The following is a 14,201-nucleotide window of genomic DNA, read 5'->3' as shown; positions in this document are numbered from 1 at the left end:
AATAATAATAATAAATCAAATCTATTGAAGCTCTGGCTACAAAAATAAAGCAGAACTCCACTGTATATGTAGGGGCTTCCATTGTGGCTCAGAAGATAAAGAATCTGTCAGCAATGCAGGAGAGCTGGGTTCGACCCCTGGGGCAGAAAGATCCCCTGGAGAACGGAATGGCAATCCACTCCAGTATTCTTGCCTGCAGAATTCTGTGGACAGAGGAGCCTGCTGAGCTACAACCCACGGGGTCGCATAGAGTTGGACCCGGCTGAGTGACTAACATTTTCACTGTGTATGTGAATGAAGGACTCATGGCATGTGACCCAAAGCAGAAAATACATAGACTTTACTAAACTATCTATCCATTGCTTTAATAGGTGAAAAAAACCCTGAAAGGTGGTGTTGTTAAAAATCATGAATTGTGTTCAATCTTTCCAAAACTTTCCTCCTGTTATTGTATTCATAGATGCTTTATCACTACAGTTTCACCCTTTTGCCCCATAAAGACTAGAAAATGATTATTTATCTATTTTCTAAACATAACTAATAGTGATCAGTGTTATTTGACCTCTCTTGAAGGTTGATTAATTTGTGCTATTTGGCAGTGCAGGCAAAATACAATTACTTTGGAATGAAATGTAAATACTTATAAAAAAGAAAGAGAGTAACATACAAATTCAATTTTCAGTGTCACTAGGAGGACGTTTATTTAGGTTAATGGAAATAACAAGACATAAGAAAATCTTTAACAAAGAGTACACCAAAAAAATCTTCATTGGATTTCCATGTCAGAGAGATAAAAATCGGTGGCCCCACAAGTGATGGAGACAATTCCTAAAGCATGAAAAACATATGTCCTAAAACAATAGGGAAGAGTGTTGGGAGAATGTAATTTCCTTGAACATTCTGAGTGTTCTCACTTAGAAGGGAGGGAGTTTGGACAGAAGTTAGAATGTGGGCTCAGTATATCTGGTGTTTGTTTATGAAATTCAAGGGACCAGTTCTCTTGAATCCTCCACATTTTAAAAAGAAGCTCTGCAACTGTGGGGAGGGAGGAAATGAGGAAGCAGTATGTTCAAAGCAGAGATTCAGCAGCAAGAGGAGGGACAGCACACGGGGCGGGGGCAGGTGGAGATGACACAGGTGGGGCGATAGCAAGTGGTGTGGCAGGAGACCCGGCCACACACTGGGCGCAGGCAGCAGCCGGAGCCACAGCAAGAGGGGCGGCAGCAGCTGGAGATGTGGGAGCAGGTGGGCTGGCAGCACACAGGCTGGCAGCACCGGGGCCTGCAGCAGCTGGAGATGCAGCAGGTAGGCCTGCAGCAGCTGGAGCCACAGCTGGATGCACAGCAGGAGGGGCGGCAGCAGCTAGAGATGCAGCAGGTGGGGTGAGAGCAGGTGGGCTGGCAGCACACAGGCTGGCAGCACTGGGGCCTGCAGCAGCTGGAGATGCAGCAGGTAGGCCTGCAGCAGCTGGAGATGCAGCAGGTGGGCCTGCAGCAGCTGGACCCACAGCTGGAAACACAGCAGGAGGGGCGGTAGCAGCTAGAGATGCAGCAGGTGGGGCGAGGGCAGGTGGGCTGGCAGCAGACCGGGCGGCAGCAGCTGGACCCACCGCAGCTGGGGCGGCAGCAGGTGGTCCTGCAGCAGGTGGTCTGGCAGCAGCTGGGCCGGCAGCAGGTCTCCTGGCAGAGACTTCGGCCACAGCTGTGGTCAGAGCAGACGGAGCCACAACAGGAGCTGACCATGGTGTCAGAGGGTAGAGGTTCTGGGTGAGTTTCCAGGGAAGTGAGCTTCTTGAGTCTGAGAGTCTTCTTGGTCCCCAGCCCCCTTTATATCTTGCTGAAGAGCTGCTACCATTACATCATTATTTCCTTGTTATTGTTTAACCCCCTAGGAAAATTGATCATTTAATTACATAATTGTGTGTTTCTGATGCAGTAGTCCAAAATGGAGAAAATAATACCTTTCCTTTTCCTGGTAAGTGCCTGTGTGCCCAATTGAAAGCCCTGTCCCACTTCTTCCTTTTCTACTGGCTGGTTCCTGTCTTACAAAGCTTTTATCATATGACTCTAGCATCTTTTTTTAGAATGTGATATTCTCTCCTATCACTGCTCTCTGAACTTCAGAGAGAAAAATTTCTTATACAGCTCGTGTATATTTTGTTGTCAAGGGTGAGGGGAACAAGTGCTGGTCAGGTGAAACACTGGAAAGGAATTAGAAAGAAAGATGTTTGGGGGTGGATGTCCCACAAATAATGTGGATGAATGTGATCCTAAGTGGGCGTCTTGAATGGTCAGGAAGATAGGTAGACTACGAGGAATTTTCAAATTCTGTGTCTGATTTCACACCATCTCAAGCCCTTAGCAGTACTCACAGCTTTTAAGAGAAGAAACACATTTTTGCTGTATGCCTCCCAGGCTAAGCAACTAGAATGGGCTCTTTTGGTTTATCTTTTAGTTGTCAGACATGTACACAGATATTTCATTATAAAAGCATTCATTAATTACAAAGAAGTTTGGCGTTATTAAGCCTTCAAAAATATGGATCCAAGAATTCTGTTGGGTAGTAAGAGAACTTGACAGGTAACTCCTCATCTTTTTCCTGTTGATGCTTGTATGAGACACATGCCTAAGAAACAGTTTGGCAATAGTTAAACGAAGGGCTTCCCTGATAGCTCAGCTGGGAAAGAATCCACCTGCAATGTGGGAGATCTGGGTTCAACCCTGGGTTTGGAAGATCCCCTGGAGAAGGGAAAGGCCCCCCATTCCAGTATTCTGACCTGGAGAATTCCATGGACCGGGTAGTCCATTGGGTTGCAAAGACCTGGACTTGACTGAGTGACTTTCATTTTCAAAAGAATGACAGTTATTTTTTTAAGTCTTTATTTTTTAAATGGAGGATAATTCCTTTATAAGATTGAGTAGGTTTCTGCAGTACAACAATGTGATTCAGCCATAAGTATATATATATGTCCCCGCCATCTGATCCGCCCTCAAACCACAATCCCATCCCACCCGCTAGGTTGTCATAGAGCACCGGACTGAGCTTCCTATGTTATTTTTAAATGAAGAACTAAAATCAACATACATAGTATGTGGATAAGTTTCATACATCTTCAATAAGGTGAGGAATAATGATATTTATCATTTTTAGAGTATTTACTGTGCATTATGCTAAATTTCTTGAAGAGAAATTTTTTTTCTTCAAGAAAATTAGAGATACCAAGGGAACATTTCATGCAAAGATGGGCTCAATATAGGACAGAAATGGTATGGACCTAACAGAAGCAGAAGATACTAAGAACAGGTGGCAAGAATACACAGAAGAACTGCACAAAAAAGATCTTTATGACCAAGATAATCACGATGGTATGATCACTAACCTAGAGCCAGGCAACCTGGAATGTGAAGTCAAGTGGGCCTTAGAAAGCATCACTACGAACAAAGCTAGTGCAGGTGATGGAATTCCAGTTGAGCTATTTCAGATCCTGAAAGATGATGCTGTGAAAGTGCTGCACTCAATATGCCAGCAAATTTGGAAAACTCAGCAGTGGCCACAGGACTGGAAAAGGTCAGTTTTCATTCCAATCCCAAAGAAAGGCAATGCCAAAGAATGCTCAAACTACCACACAATTGCACTCATCTCACACGCTAGTAAAGTAATGCTCAAAATTCTCCAAGCCAGGCTTCAGCAATACGCGAACCGTGAACTTCCTGATGTTCAAGCTGGTTTTAGAAAAGGCAGAGGAACCAGAGATCAAATTGCCAACATCCACTGGATCATGGAAAAAGCCAGAGAGTTCCAGAAATACATCTATTTCTGCTTTATTGACTATGCCAAAGCCTTTGACTGTGTGGGTCACAATAAACTGTGGAAAATTCTGAAAGAGATGTGACTACCAGACCACCTGACCTGCTTCTTGAGAAACCTATATGCAGGTCAGGAAGCAACAGTAGAACTGGACATGGAACAACAGACTGGTTCCAAATGGGAAAAGGAGTACGTCAAGGCTGTATATTGTCACCCTGCTTGTTTAACTTATATGCAGAGTACATCATAAGAAACACTGGGCTCAAAGAAGCACAAGCTGGAATCAAGATTTCCGGGAGAAATATCAATAACCTCAGATATGCAGATGACACCACCCTTATGGCAGAAAGTGCAGAGTAACTCAAAAGCCTCTTGATGAAAGTGAAAGAGGAGAGTGAAAAAGTTGGCTTAAAGCTCAGCATTCAGAAAACTAAGATCATGGCATCTGGTTCCATCACTTCATGGGAAATAGATGGGGAAACAGTGGAAACAGTGTCAGACTTTATTTTTTGTGGCTCCAAAATCACTGCAGATGGTGACTGCAGCCATGAAATTAAAAGATGCTTACTCCTTGGAAGGAAAGTTATGATCAACCTAGATAGCATATTCAAAAGCAGAGACATTACTTTGCCAACAAAGGTCCGTCTAGTCAAGGCTATGGTTTTTCCTGTGGTCATGTATGGATGTGAGAGTCGGACTGTGAAGAAAGCTGAGCACTGAAGAATTGATACTTTTGAACTGTGGTGTTGGAGAAGACTCTTGAGAGTCCCTTGGACTGCAAGGAGATCCAACCAGTCCATTGTGAAGGAGATCAGCCCTGGGTGTTCTTTGGAAGGAATGATGCTAAAGCTGAAACTCCAGTACTTTGGCCACCTCATGTGAAGAGTTGACTCATTGGAAAAGACTGATGCTGGGAGGGATTGGGGGTAGGAGGAAAAGGGGACAACAGAGGATGAGATGGCTGGATGGCATCACCGACTTTATGGACGTGAGTTTGAGTGAATTCCGGGAGTTGGTGATGGACAGGGAGGCCTGACGTGCTATGATTCATGGGGTCGCAATGTGTGGGACACGACTGAGCAACTGAACTGAACTGAACTGATGCTAAATTTACCAGGCATTGTGCTGAATATCTTATATTTGTTTTGAATCTTTACTACAGCATATAATATAGTGTATATTCTTACTCTTTCTTTAAGCAATAGTCCAAAGAAGCATAGAAACATTAAGAGGACCAAACAAAAAATCTGTAAGATTAAACAGAAGTTAAGCTGTTTTAGGACAGCTGAGGAAGAGGTGGAAAATAAAGCTTGAAAGCCTTTGCTGAAACCGTTTCATCTTCTTGGAATGTTTTATAATTGTGGTTATCTTTGCAAACTACTATTTCTCTGTCCATACCCCAGGTTTCCCTGAATGCTTCCTCCCAATGATTAACTACCCTGTTCAAATATAATTTGTCCCTGCATTGTGCTCCGAATTTTGCACTCTCTGCTGTCCCACAGTTACTTTCTATTCCACTACTGCTATGCAGACACCCTGAAGGCATGAACTATAAAATTTAATTTGGTTACTGGGATAGAGCATGTTAGTGACAAATGTTTGTTGAGTAAATGAAGGCTTTTGGATGACTTATGGGTAGGTAATGGAACTTTAAAAATTATTACTCATTTGCCTGGTAGTGAAAAGTGGGAGAAACATTCCAAACAAAGGGATCATGGTTACACTTGAGGAAAACCACATTTGTTTATGTGGCAAACAGCATGTCACCTGATAAAACACATTTGTGGAAGTTCAAATTTGATCCATAAAATGGAACTTACTTGTAGGATACCATGGATACATATACTGTATTAACACAGAAACAGATATGATAGAAAGGAGGTGAACACAAATGCTGAAACTAGTTCTCTTCACTTCCAGACATCCCAGTTTAGCTCTCTTTTTTGAGAAGTAACCACCACCACTGGTTTAATATCAATCAACAAAAAAATTTGCTGAACATCCATTGTCTTTGTTTCAATTGCACCCAAAATAGATATTGAAACATAAATGTGAGTGCAAGTAGTTCACTCGGGGGGTGGGGTTGGGGATTCTGGGAAGTACACATGAGGAAATGAGAAAGCAAGGCAGGAATGAAAGAAAAACCCATAAGTCTAGGTTAATAATGCGGTTACCACTGTGGGTAACTGAGGAATGAATCCAGGGACATACCTGAGGCTGGGAGCTATTCACTGCCATGACTATATGTCTAGAAAATCCCAAAGAATCACCTGAATATTATTGTTAACAGTGAAGTTGACTGGCTTAGAACACTGATAGAGTTCGCATGCACTTAGGAATATTTCTTCATAAAATCTAATGGGAAACATGTATTCACAGTTCTCAACAATAAATATAAAATATATGTTAACAAATCTGTCAAATAATATAATTTAATAATATAGGACCAGGTATTGGAGTAATGTATTAACATTTCCTGAAGGCAAAACAATAATATTTGAATAAACATCAGAAAAAAAATGTATAACTAAAGCTGGCTTTGTGAATAAAGACATAGATGTTATACAAATGCGTTCAATAAGAATGTATTTCCATTTGTAAAAATTGGTTTTGAATGGGATTGGCAAAGACTAAATGATGAGCAACTCATTTTGATCACATTCTTTTGTGTTATTCATTTTTTTTAAAAGCATGTGTTTGTGTATAAGTGACATTAAATCCTTAAAAAAGAATAAATGTACTTTAGATAAAATTCACAGTCCTCTCTACAGATTCATTTCCATAAGTTTTCTCAGATTATGATTAAGCTTCTACTTACTGTAAACCTAAAGATGAAAACTACATTTCAGTCAGTCTTTCCAAGTCTTAAATTAACTATTGTGAATTACAAATTGCTTTGGGGGACTGTTTGAGTTTCCTAGGAAGCAGACGCAGATATGAAAATTAGCAAACAGGGTATTTATCGAGAAGTGTATTTGGGATTAGTACTTGGAGGAGGAAAGGGAAGGGAAGTGAGCAAAAGTGGACAGTTGGAGAAATCAAGCTGGGATAGAGTTTCAGTGGACATCTAAGCATGGCATTGGAAAGGTCCTTTTTACTGTTCGACATAAACTCACAGTCACCAGCAATACCTAGGAACTGTCACCAGGTCTGTTTCATTCATTTATATCACCTGCCTGGTACTGAAGGTAGCCCCCTCATAAGGCGGAATTAACTGAATATTCTGAATAATAATAATAAAACAAATCTACTGAAGCTCTGGCTACCAGAATAAAGGAATTCCACTGTATACATGTAGGGGCTTCCATGGTGGCTCAGAAGATTAAGAATCTGCCCGCAGTGCAGGAGGCCTGGGTTCGATTCCTGGGAAAGAAAGGTCCCCTGGAGAACGGAATGGCAACCCACTCCAGTATTCTTGCCTGCAGAATTCCGTGGACAGAGGAACCTGGTGGGCTACAATCCACGGAGTCCATAGAGTTGGACACAGCTGAGTGCTAACATTTTCACTGTGTATGTGGAGGAAGGACTCATTGCATGGGACCCGAAGTAGAAAATGCATAGACTTAACTAAACTATCTATGCTATGCTTTTATAGATGAAAAAACCCTGAAAGCTAGTGTTGTTAAAAATCATGAATTGTGTTCAATCTTTCCAAATATCTCCTCCTGTTATTATATTCATAGATGCTCTATCACTTCAGTTTCACCCCTTTCCCCCATAAGGACTAGAAAATGATTGATATACCTATTTCCTTGACATTACTAGGCAGTGGTCAATGTCATTTGACCTCTCTTGAAGGTTGATTATTTGTGCTGTTTGGCAGGTGCAAGCAAAATTCAATTACTTTGGATCAATATGTAAATCCTTTAAAAAACGAAAGAGAGTAACAATCAGATTCAATTTTCAGTGCCAGTAGGAAGACGTTTATTTAGGTTCATGGAAATAACAAGACATAAGAAAATCTTTACCAAAGAGTACAGCAAAAAAATCTTCATTGGATTTCCATATCAGAGAGATAAAAATCGAGTGGCCTCACTAGTGATGGAGACAAATCCCTTAAGCATGAAAAAACAGATGTCCTGAAGAAATAGGGAAGAGTGTTGGGAGATTGTAATTTTTGGGTAGATTCTGAGTGATTTCATTTAGAAGTGGGGGAGTTTGGAGAGAAGTTAGATCGAGGGCTCAGTCTGTCTGATGTTTACTTATGAAATTCAAGGGACCAGTTCTCTTGAATCCTCCACATTTTAAAAAGAAGCTCTGCAACTGTGGGGAGGGAGGAAATGAGGAAGCAGTATGTTCAAAGCAGAGATTCAGCAGCAAGAGGAGGGACAGCACACGGGGCGGGGGCAGGTGGAGATGACACAGGTGGGGCGATAGCAAGTGGTGTGGCAGGAGACCCGGCCACACACTGGGCGCAGGCAGCAGCCGGAGCCACAGCAAGAGGGGCGGCAGCAGCTGGAGATGTGGGAGCAGGTGGGCTGGCAGCACACAGGCTGGCAGCACCGGGGCCTGCAGCAGCTGGAGATGCAGCAGGTAGGCCTGCAGCAGCTGGAGCCACAGCTGGACGCACAGCAGGAGGGGCGGTAGCAGCTGGAGATGCAGCAGGTAGGCCTGCAGCAGCTGGACCCACAGCAGGAGGGATGGGAGCAGCTAGAGATGCAGCAGGTGGGGTGAGAGCAGGTGGGCTGGCAGCACTGGCCCCTGCAGCAGCTGGAGATGCAGCAGGTGGGCCTGCAGCAGCTGGACCCACAGCTGGAAACACAGCAGGAGGGGCGGTAGCAGCTAGAGATGCAGCAGGTGGGGCGAGGGCAGGTGGGCTGGCAGCAGACTGGGCGGCAGCAGCTGGACACACCACAGCTGGGGCGGCAGCAGGTGGTCCTGCAGCAGGTGGTCTGGCAGCAGCTGGGCCGGCAGCAGGTCTCCTGGCAGAGACTTCGGCCACAGCTGTGGTCAGAGCAGACGGAGCCACAACAGGAGCTGACCATGGTGTCAAAAGGTGGAGGTCTGGGTGAATTTCCAGGGAAGTGAGCTTCTTGAGTCTGAGAGTCTTCTCAGCCCACAGCCCCCTTTATACCCTGCTGAAGAGCTGCTATCATTGTATAATTCTTTCCTTTTTATTGTTTACCCTCTTAGGAAAATTGATCATTTAATTACATAATTATGTGTTTCTTATTCAGTATTCGAAAATGGAGAAAATAATACCTTTCCTTTTCCTGGTAAGCACCTGTGTGTCCAATTGAAAGCCCTGTCCTAGTTCTCCTGTTGTGGGTGTCACCTTTACTCCTGGTGGGTTCAATGCTGACAAAGCATTAGTCATATGACTCCAACACTTATTTTTTGAGTGTGATATTCTCTCCTATCACTGCTCTCTGAACTTCAGAGAGAAAAAGTTTCTTATATGACTCATGTATATTTTTGTCTCAAAGGTGAGGGGAACAAGTGCTGGTGAGGTTAAACACTGGAAACGAATTAGAAAACAAGCTGTTTGAGGGGAGGATGTCCCACAAATAATATGGATGAATGTGATCCTCTGTGGGCCTCTTGGATGGTCAGGTAGATAGACCACGAGGAAGTTACAAATTCTGTGTCTGATTTCACTCCAAGGTCTCAAGCACTTAGCAGTACTCACAGCTTTTAAATAGAAGAAACACATTTTTGCTCTATGCCTCCCAGGTTAGGTAACCAGAATGGGATACTTTGATTTATCTTTTAGTTGTCAGACATGTACACAGGAGATTTCATTACAAAAGCATTCGTTATATATAAAAATGTTTGGAATTAATAAGGCTTCAACTGAGTGAAGACATTCTGTTGGGTAGTAAGAGAACTTGACATGTAACTCCTCATCTTCCTCCTGTAGATGCTTGAATGAGACACAGGCCTAAGAAACAGTTTGGAAATAGGTAAAAGAAGAGCTTCCCTGATAGCTCAGCTGGGAAAGAATCCACCTGCAATGTGGGAGATCTGGGTTTGATCCCTAGGTTGGGAAGATCCCCGGGGGAAGGGAATGGCCGCCCATTCCAGTATTTTGACTGGAGAATTCCATGGACTGTATAGTCCATTGGGTCGCAACGAGCTAGACATGAATGTGCAACTTTCATTTTCAAAAGAATGGCAGTTATTTTTTAAGTCTTATTTTTTAGATGGAGGATAATTCCTTTACAAGGTTGTGTAGCTTTCTGCAGTACAACAATGTGATTCAGCCTTAACTGTATATATATCCTTTCCCTCTGATCCGCCCTCCCACCCCAATCCCGTTTCACCCCTCTAGGTTGTCTTAGAGCACCAGACTGAGCTTCCTATGCTATTTTTAAATGAAAAACTAAAATCAGCATATATAGTATGTGGATAAGTTTCATACATCTTCAATAAAAGGTGAGGAATAATGATATTTATCATTTGCAGAGTATTTACTGTGCATTATGCTAAATTTCAGAGAAGGCAATGGCACCCCACTCCAGTACTCCTGCCTGGAAAATCTCATGGACAGAGGAGCCTGGTAAGCTGCAGTCCATGGGGTCGCGAAGAGTCGGACACGACTGAGCGACTTCCCTTTCACTTTTCACTTTCATGCATTGGAGAAGGAAATGGCAACCCACTCCAGTGTTCTTGCCTGGAGAATCCCAGGGACAGGGGAGCCTGGTGCACTGCCGTCTATGGGGTCGCACAGAGTCGGACACGACTGAAGCGACTTAGCAGCAGTAGCAGCAGCAGCATGCTAAATTTACCAGGTATTGTGCTGAGTTCACTGAGCATTGTGCTGAATATCTTTTATTTGTATTGAATCTTTAATGCAGCTATAATGTAGTATGTATTCTTACTACTTCTTTAAGCAATAGGCCAAAGAAGCATAGAAACATTAAGGGGAAAAGAATATTCTGTAAGATTAAACAGAAGTTAAGCTGTTTTAAGACAGCTGAGGAAGAGGTGGAAAATAAAGCTTGCAAGCCTTTGCTGAAGCCATTTCATCTTCTTGGAATGTTTTATATTTATGGTTATCTTTGCAAACTACTATTCCTTTCTCAGAACCCCAGGTTTCCCCTCAATGCTTCCTCCCAATGATTAACTACCCTGTTTAAATATAATTTGTTCCTGCATTGTGCTCTGAATTTTGCACTCTCTGCTGTCCCACAGTTACTTTCTGTCATTCCACTATTGCGATGCAGACACCCTGAAGGCATTAACTATAAAATTTAATTTCGTTACTGAGACAGAGCACATTAGTGACAAATGTATGTGAAGTGAATGAAGGCTTTGGGGTGACTTAAGGGTATGTCATGTTTCTTTAAAAAATATGTATGTTTGCCTGGTCGAGAAAAGTGGAAGAAACATTCCAAACAAAGGGATCATGGTTACACTTAAGGAAAACCACATTTGTTTATGTGAAAAGCAACGTGTCACTTGATAAAACACATTTGTGGAAATTCAAACTTGATTCATAGAATGGAACTTACTTATAGGACACCATGGATACATGTGATATAGTAACACAGAAACAGATATGATAGAAAGAAGGTGAACACAAGTGTTGACACTTGTCTGCACTTCCAGATATCACAATTTAGATCTCTTTTGTGAGAATTAACCACCATCACTGGTTTAATATCAATCAGCTAAAAATATTTGCTGAACATCTATTGTTTTTATTTGAATTTCACCCAAAGTTGATATTGAGACAGAGATGTGAGTGCAAGTAGTTCACTTTGCGGAGCGATTCTGGGAAGTACAGATGAGGAAGTGGAAACAAAGACAGGAAAGAAAGAAAAACCTAAACGTCTGAGTTAATAACGCGATTACCACTGTGGGTTACTGGGGAATGAATCTGGGGACATTCTGAGGCTGGGGCTCTTAGCTGCCATGATTGTACATCAGGAAATCCCACAGAATCAACTGAATATTATTGTTAACAGTGAATTTGGCTGATATAGAAAACTGATGGATTTCCCATGTATTTAGCAAGATTTCTTCATAACATGTAGTGGGAAAAATGAATTCACAGATCTGTGTAATAAATATAAAAAATATGTAGAGAAGTCTGTGAAATAATATACTTATCTCATATTGGAGGAATGTATTCACATTTTCTGAAGGCCAAAAAATAATATTGAATAAACATCAGAACAAAAAAATGTACAGCTAAAGCTGGGTTAATGAATAAAGACATAAATGTCATACAAATGCATCCAATAAGAATGTATGTTTGTGAAAATAGGTTTTGAATGGAATTGGCAAAGACCAACAACAGGAAACTCACTTCTGAACACATTCTTTTGTGTTATTTAAATTTTTTTAACTAAAGCTGATATTGGTGTATAAGTGACATAAAATCCTTAGAAAAGAATATGTGTACTTTGGATAAAATTCACAGTTCTCTCTACATATTCAGTTCCATAAGTTTTCCAAGTTTATGTTTAAGCTCCAACTTATTATACACTAAAAAATGAAAACTACATTTCAGTCAGTCTATCCAGCTCTCAAATTAACTGTTGTGAATTACAAATTGCTTTTGGGGACTGTATGAGTTCCCTAAGAAGCAGACCCAGCGATGAAAAATTGCAAACAGGTTGTTTATTGAGAAGTGTTCTTGGATTAGGACTTCTAGAAGAAAAGGGAAGGGAAATGAGCAGAAGTGGACAGCTGGAGAAATCAAGCTGGGATAGAGTTTCAGTGGACATAAAGCATGGCACTGGAAAGGTCCCTTCTTTGTCTTGGACCTAAACTCACAGTCACCAGCAATACCTAGGAACTGTCACCAGGTCTGTTTCATTGCTTTATATCACCTGCCTGGCACTGAAGGTAGCCCCACTATAAGGCAGAATAAACAGAATATTCTGAATAATAATAATAAACCAAATCTACTGAAGCTCTGGCTACAAAAATAAAGCAGAACTCCAGTGAATATGCAGGGGCTTCCATGGGGACTCAGAAGATAAAGAATCTGCCTGCAATGCAGGAGACTGGGGTTTGGTACTTGGGGCAGAAATATCCACGGAGAACGGAATGGCAACCCACTCCAGTATTCTTGCCTGCAGAGTTAGGTAGACAGAGCAATCTGGTGGTCTACATTCCATGGGGTCACAAAGACTTGGACACAGCTGAGTGACAAACATTTTCACTGTGTATGTAGATGAAGGACTCATTGCATGTGACCCTAAGTAGAAAATGCATAGACTTTTACTAAACTATCTATGTGATGCTTTTATAGGTGAAAAAACCCTGAAAGGTGGTGGTGTTAAAAATCATGAATTGTGTTCAATCTCCAAATCTTTTCTCCTGTAATTATGTTCATAGATTCCCTATCACTTCAATTTCACCCCTTTCCCCCATGAAGACTAGAAAATGATTAATTTATCTATTTTTTAGACATAACTAAGAAGTGATCAATGTCTTTTGACCTCTCTTGAAGGTCAACTAATGTGTGTTGTTTGGAAGGTGCAGGCAAAATACAATTATTTGGATCAAAATAAGAATCCTTACAAAAAAGAAAGAGAGTAACAATCAGATTCAATTCTCAGTACTGGTAGGAGGAGGTTTATTTTGGTTCATGGAAATAAGAAGACATAAGAAAATCTTTAAAAAAGAGTACTCAAAGAAATCTTCATTGGAATTCCATGTTAAATAAAAATCAGTGGCCCCAAAAGTGATGGAGACAAATTCCTTAAGTATGAAAAATAGATGTGCTCAAGAAAAAGGGAGGAGTGCTGGGAGATTGTAATTTCCTACGAGATTCTGAGTGATCTAATTTAGAAAGGAAGGGAGTTTAGACAGAAGTTAGAACGTGGGCTTGGTATGTCTGGTGTTTGCCAGTGAAATTCAAGGGACCAGTTCTCTTGAACCCTCCAATTTTAAAAAGAAGCTCTGCAGCTGTGGGGAGGGAGGAAATGAGGAAGCAGTATGTTCAAAGCAGAGATTCAGCAGCAAGAGGAGGGACAGCACACGGGGCGGGGGCAGGTGGAGATGACACAGGTGGGGCGATAGCAAGTGGTGTGGCAGGAGACCCGGCCACACACTGGGCGCAGGCAGCAGCCGGAGCCACAGCAAGAGGGGCGGCAGCAGCTGGAGATGCGGGAGCAGGTGGGCTGGCAGCACACAGGCTGGCAGCACCGGGGCCTGCAGCAGCTGGAGATGCAGCAGGTGGGCCTGCAGCAGCTGGACCCACAGCTGGAACCACAGCAGGAGGGGCGGTAGCAGCTAGAGATGCAGCAGATGGGGCGAGGGCAGGTGGGCTGGCAGCAGACCGGGCGGCAGCAGCTGGACACACCACAGCTGGGGCGGCAGCAGGTGGTCCGGCAGCAGGTGGTCTGGCAGCAGCAGGGGCGGCAGCAGGTTTCCTGGCAGAGACTTCGACCACAGCTGTGGTCAGAGCAGACAGAGCCACAACAGGAGCTGACCAT

The 14,201-nt window shown here is 42.5% G+C and overlaps 3 protein-coding genes across 7 annotated transcripts; all 3 read right to left on the bottom strand.

Moving 5' to 3' along the window:
- Nucleotides 1-1,082: 1,082 nt before the first annotated feature.
- Nucleotides 1,083-1,742, bottom strand: LOC129651237 (keratin-associated protein 4-11-like). 3 transcript variants are annotated; one of them, XM_055579941.1, is made up of 2 exons: nucleotides 1,576-1,742; nucleotides 1,083-1,488 (listed from the first exon to the last, which is right to left on the bottom strand). In XM_055579941.1, exons 1-2 carry the CDS (start codon nucleotides 1,740-1,742, stop codon nucleotides 1,083-1,085), a joined length of 573 nt encoding a protein of 190 aa, XP_055435916.1. The 3 variants fall into 3 exon arrangements, with proteins under 3 accessions (XP_055435916.1, XP_055435917.1, XP_055435915.1); XM_055579942.1 differs by having other exon boundaries at nucleotides 1,083-1,458; nucleotides 1,606-1,742; XM_055579940.1 differs by having other exon boundaries at nucleotides 1,083-1,742.
- A 6,375-nt stretch (nucleotides 1,743-8,117) lies between these two features.
- On the bottom strand, nucleotides 8,118-8,792 carry LOC129651235 (keratin-associated protein 4-11-like). 3 transcript variants are annotated; one of them, XM_055579939.1, is made up of 3 exons: nucleotides 8,626-8,792; nucleotides 8,419-8,508; nucleotides 8,118-8,346 (listed from the first exon to the last, which is right to left on the bottom strand). In XM_055579939.1, exons 1-3 carry the CDS (start codon nucleotides 8,790-8,792, stop codon nucleotides 8,118-8,120), a joined length of 486 nt encoding a protein of 161 aa, XP_055435914.1. The 3 variants fall into 3 exon arrangements, with proteins under 3 accessions (XP_055435914.1, XP_055435912.1, XP_055435913.1); XM_055579937.1 differs by having other exon boundaries at nucleotides 8,118-8,262; nucleotides 8,311-8,792; XM_055579938.1 differs by having other exon boundaries at nucleotides 8,118-8,233; nucleotides 8,384-8,792.
- A 4,926-nt stretch (nucleotides 8,793-13,718) lies between these two features.
- Nucleotides 13,719-14,201, bottom strand: LOC129649002 (keratin-associated protein 4-11-like). Its single transcript, XM_055575914.1, has one exon. The coding sequence runs from the start codon at nucleotides 14,199-14,201 to the stop codon at nucleotides 13,719-13,721; it is 483 nt and encodes a 160-aa protein (XP_055431889.1).

The sequence above is a fragment of the Bubalus kerabau genome, chromosome 4 (genome assembly GCF_029407905.1).
Source record: "Bubalus kerabau isolate K-KA32 ecotype Philippines breed swamp buffalo chromosome 4, PCC_UOA_SB_1v2, whole genome shotgun sequence".
In the NCBI taxonomy this organism is placed as follows: Eukaryota; Metazoa; Chordata; class Mammalia; order Artiodactyla; family Bovidae; genus Bubalus; species Bubalus kerabau.
This window is presented reverse-complemented; position numbering and strand designations above follow the sequence as displayed.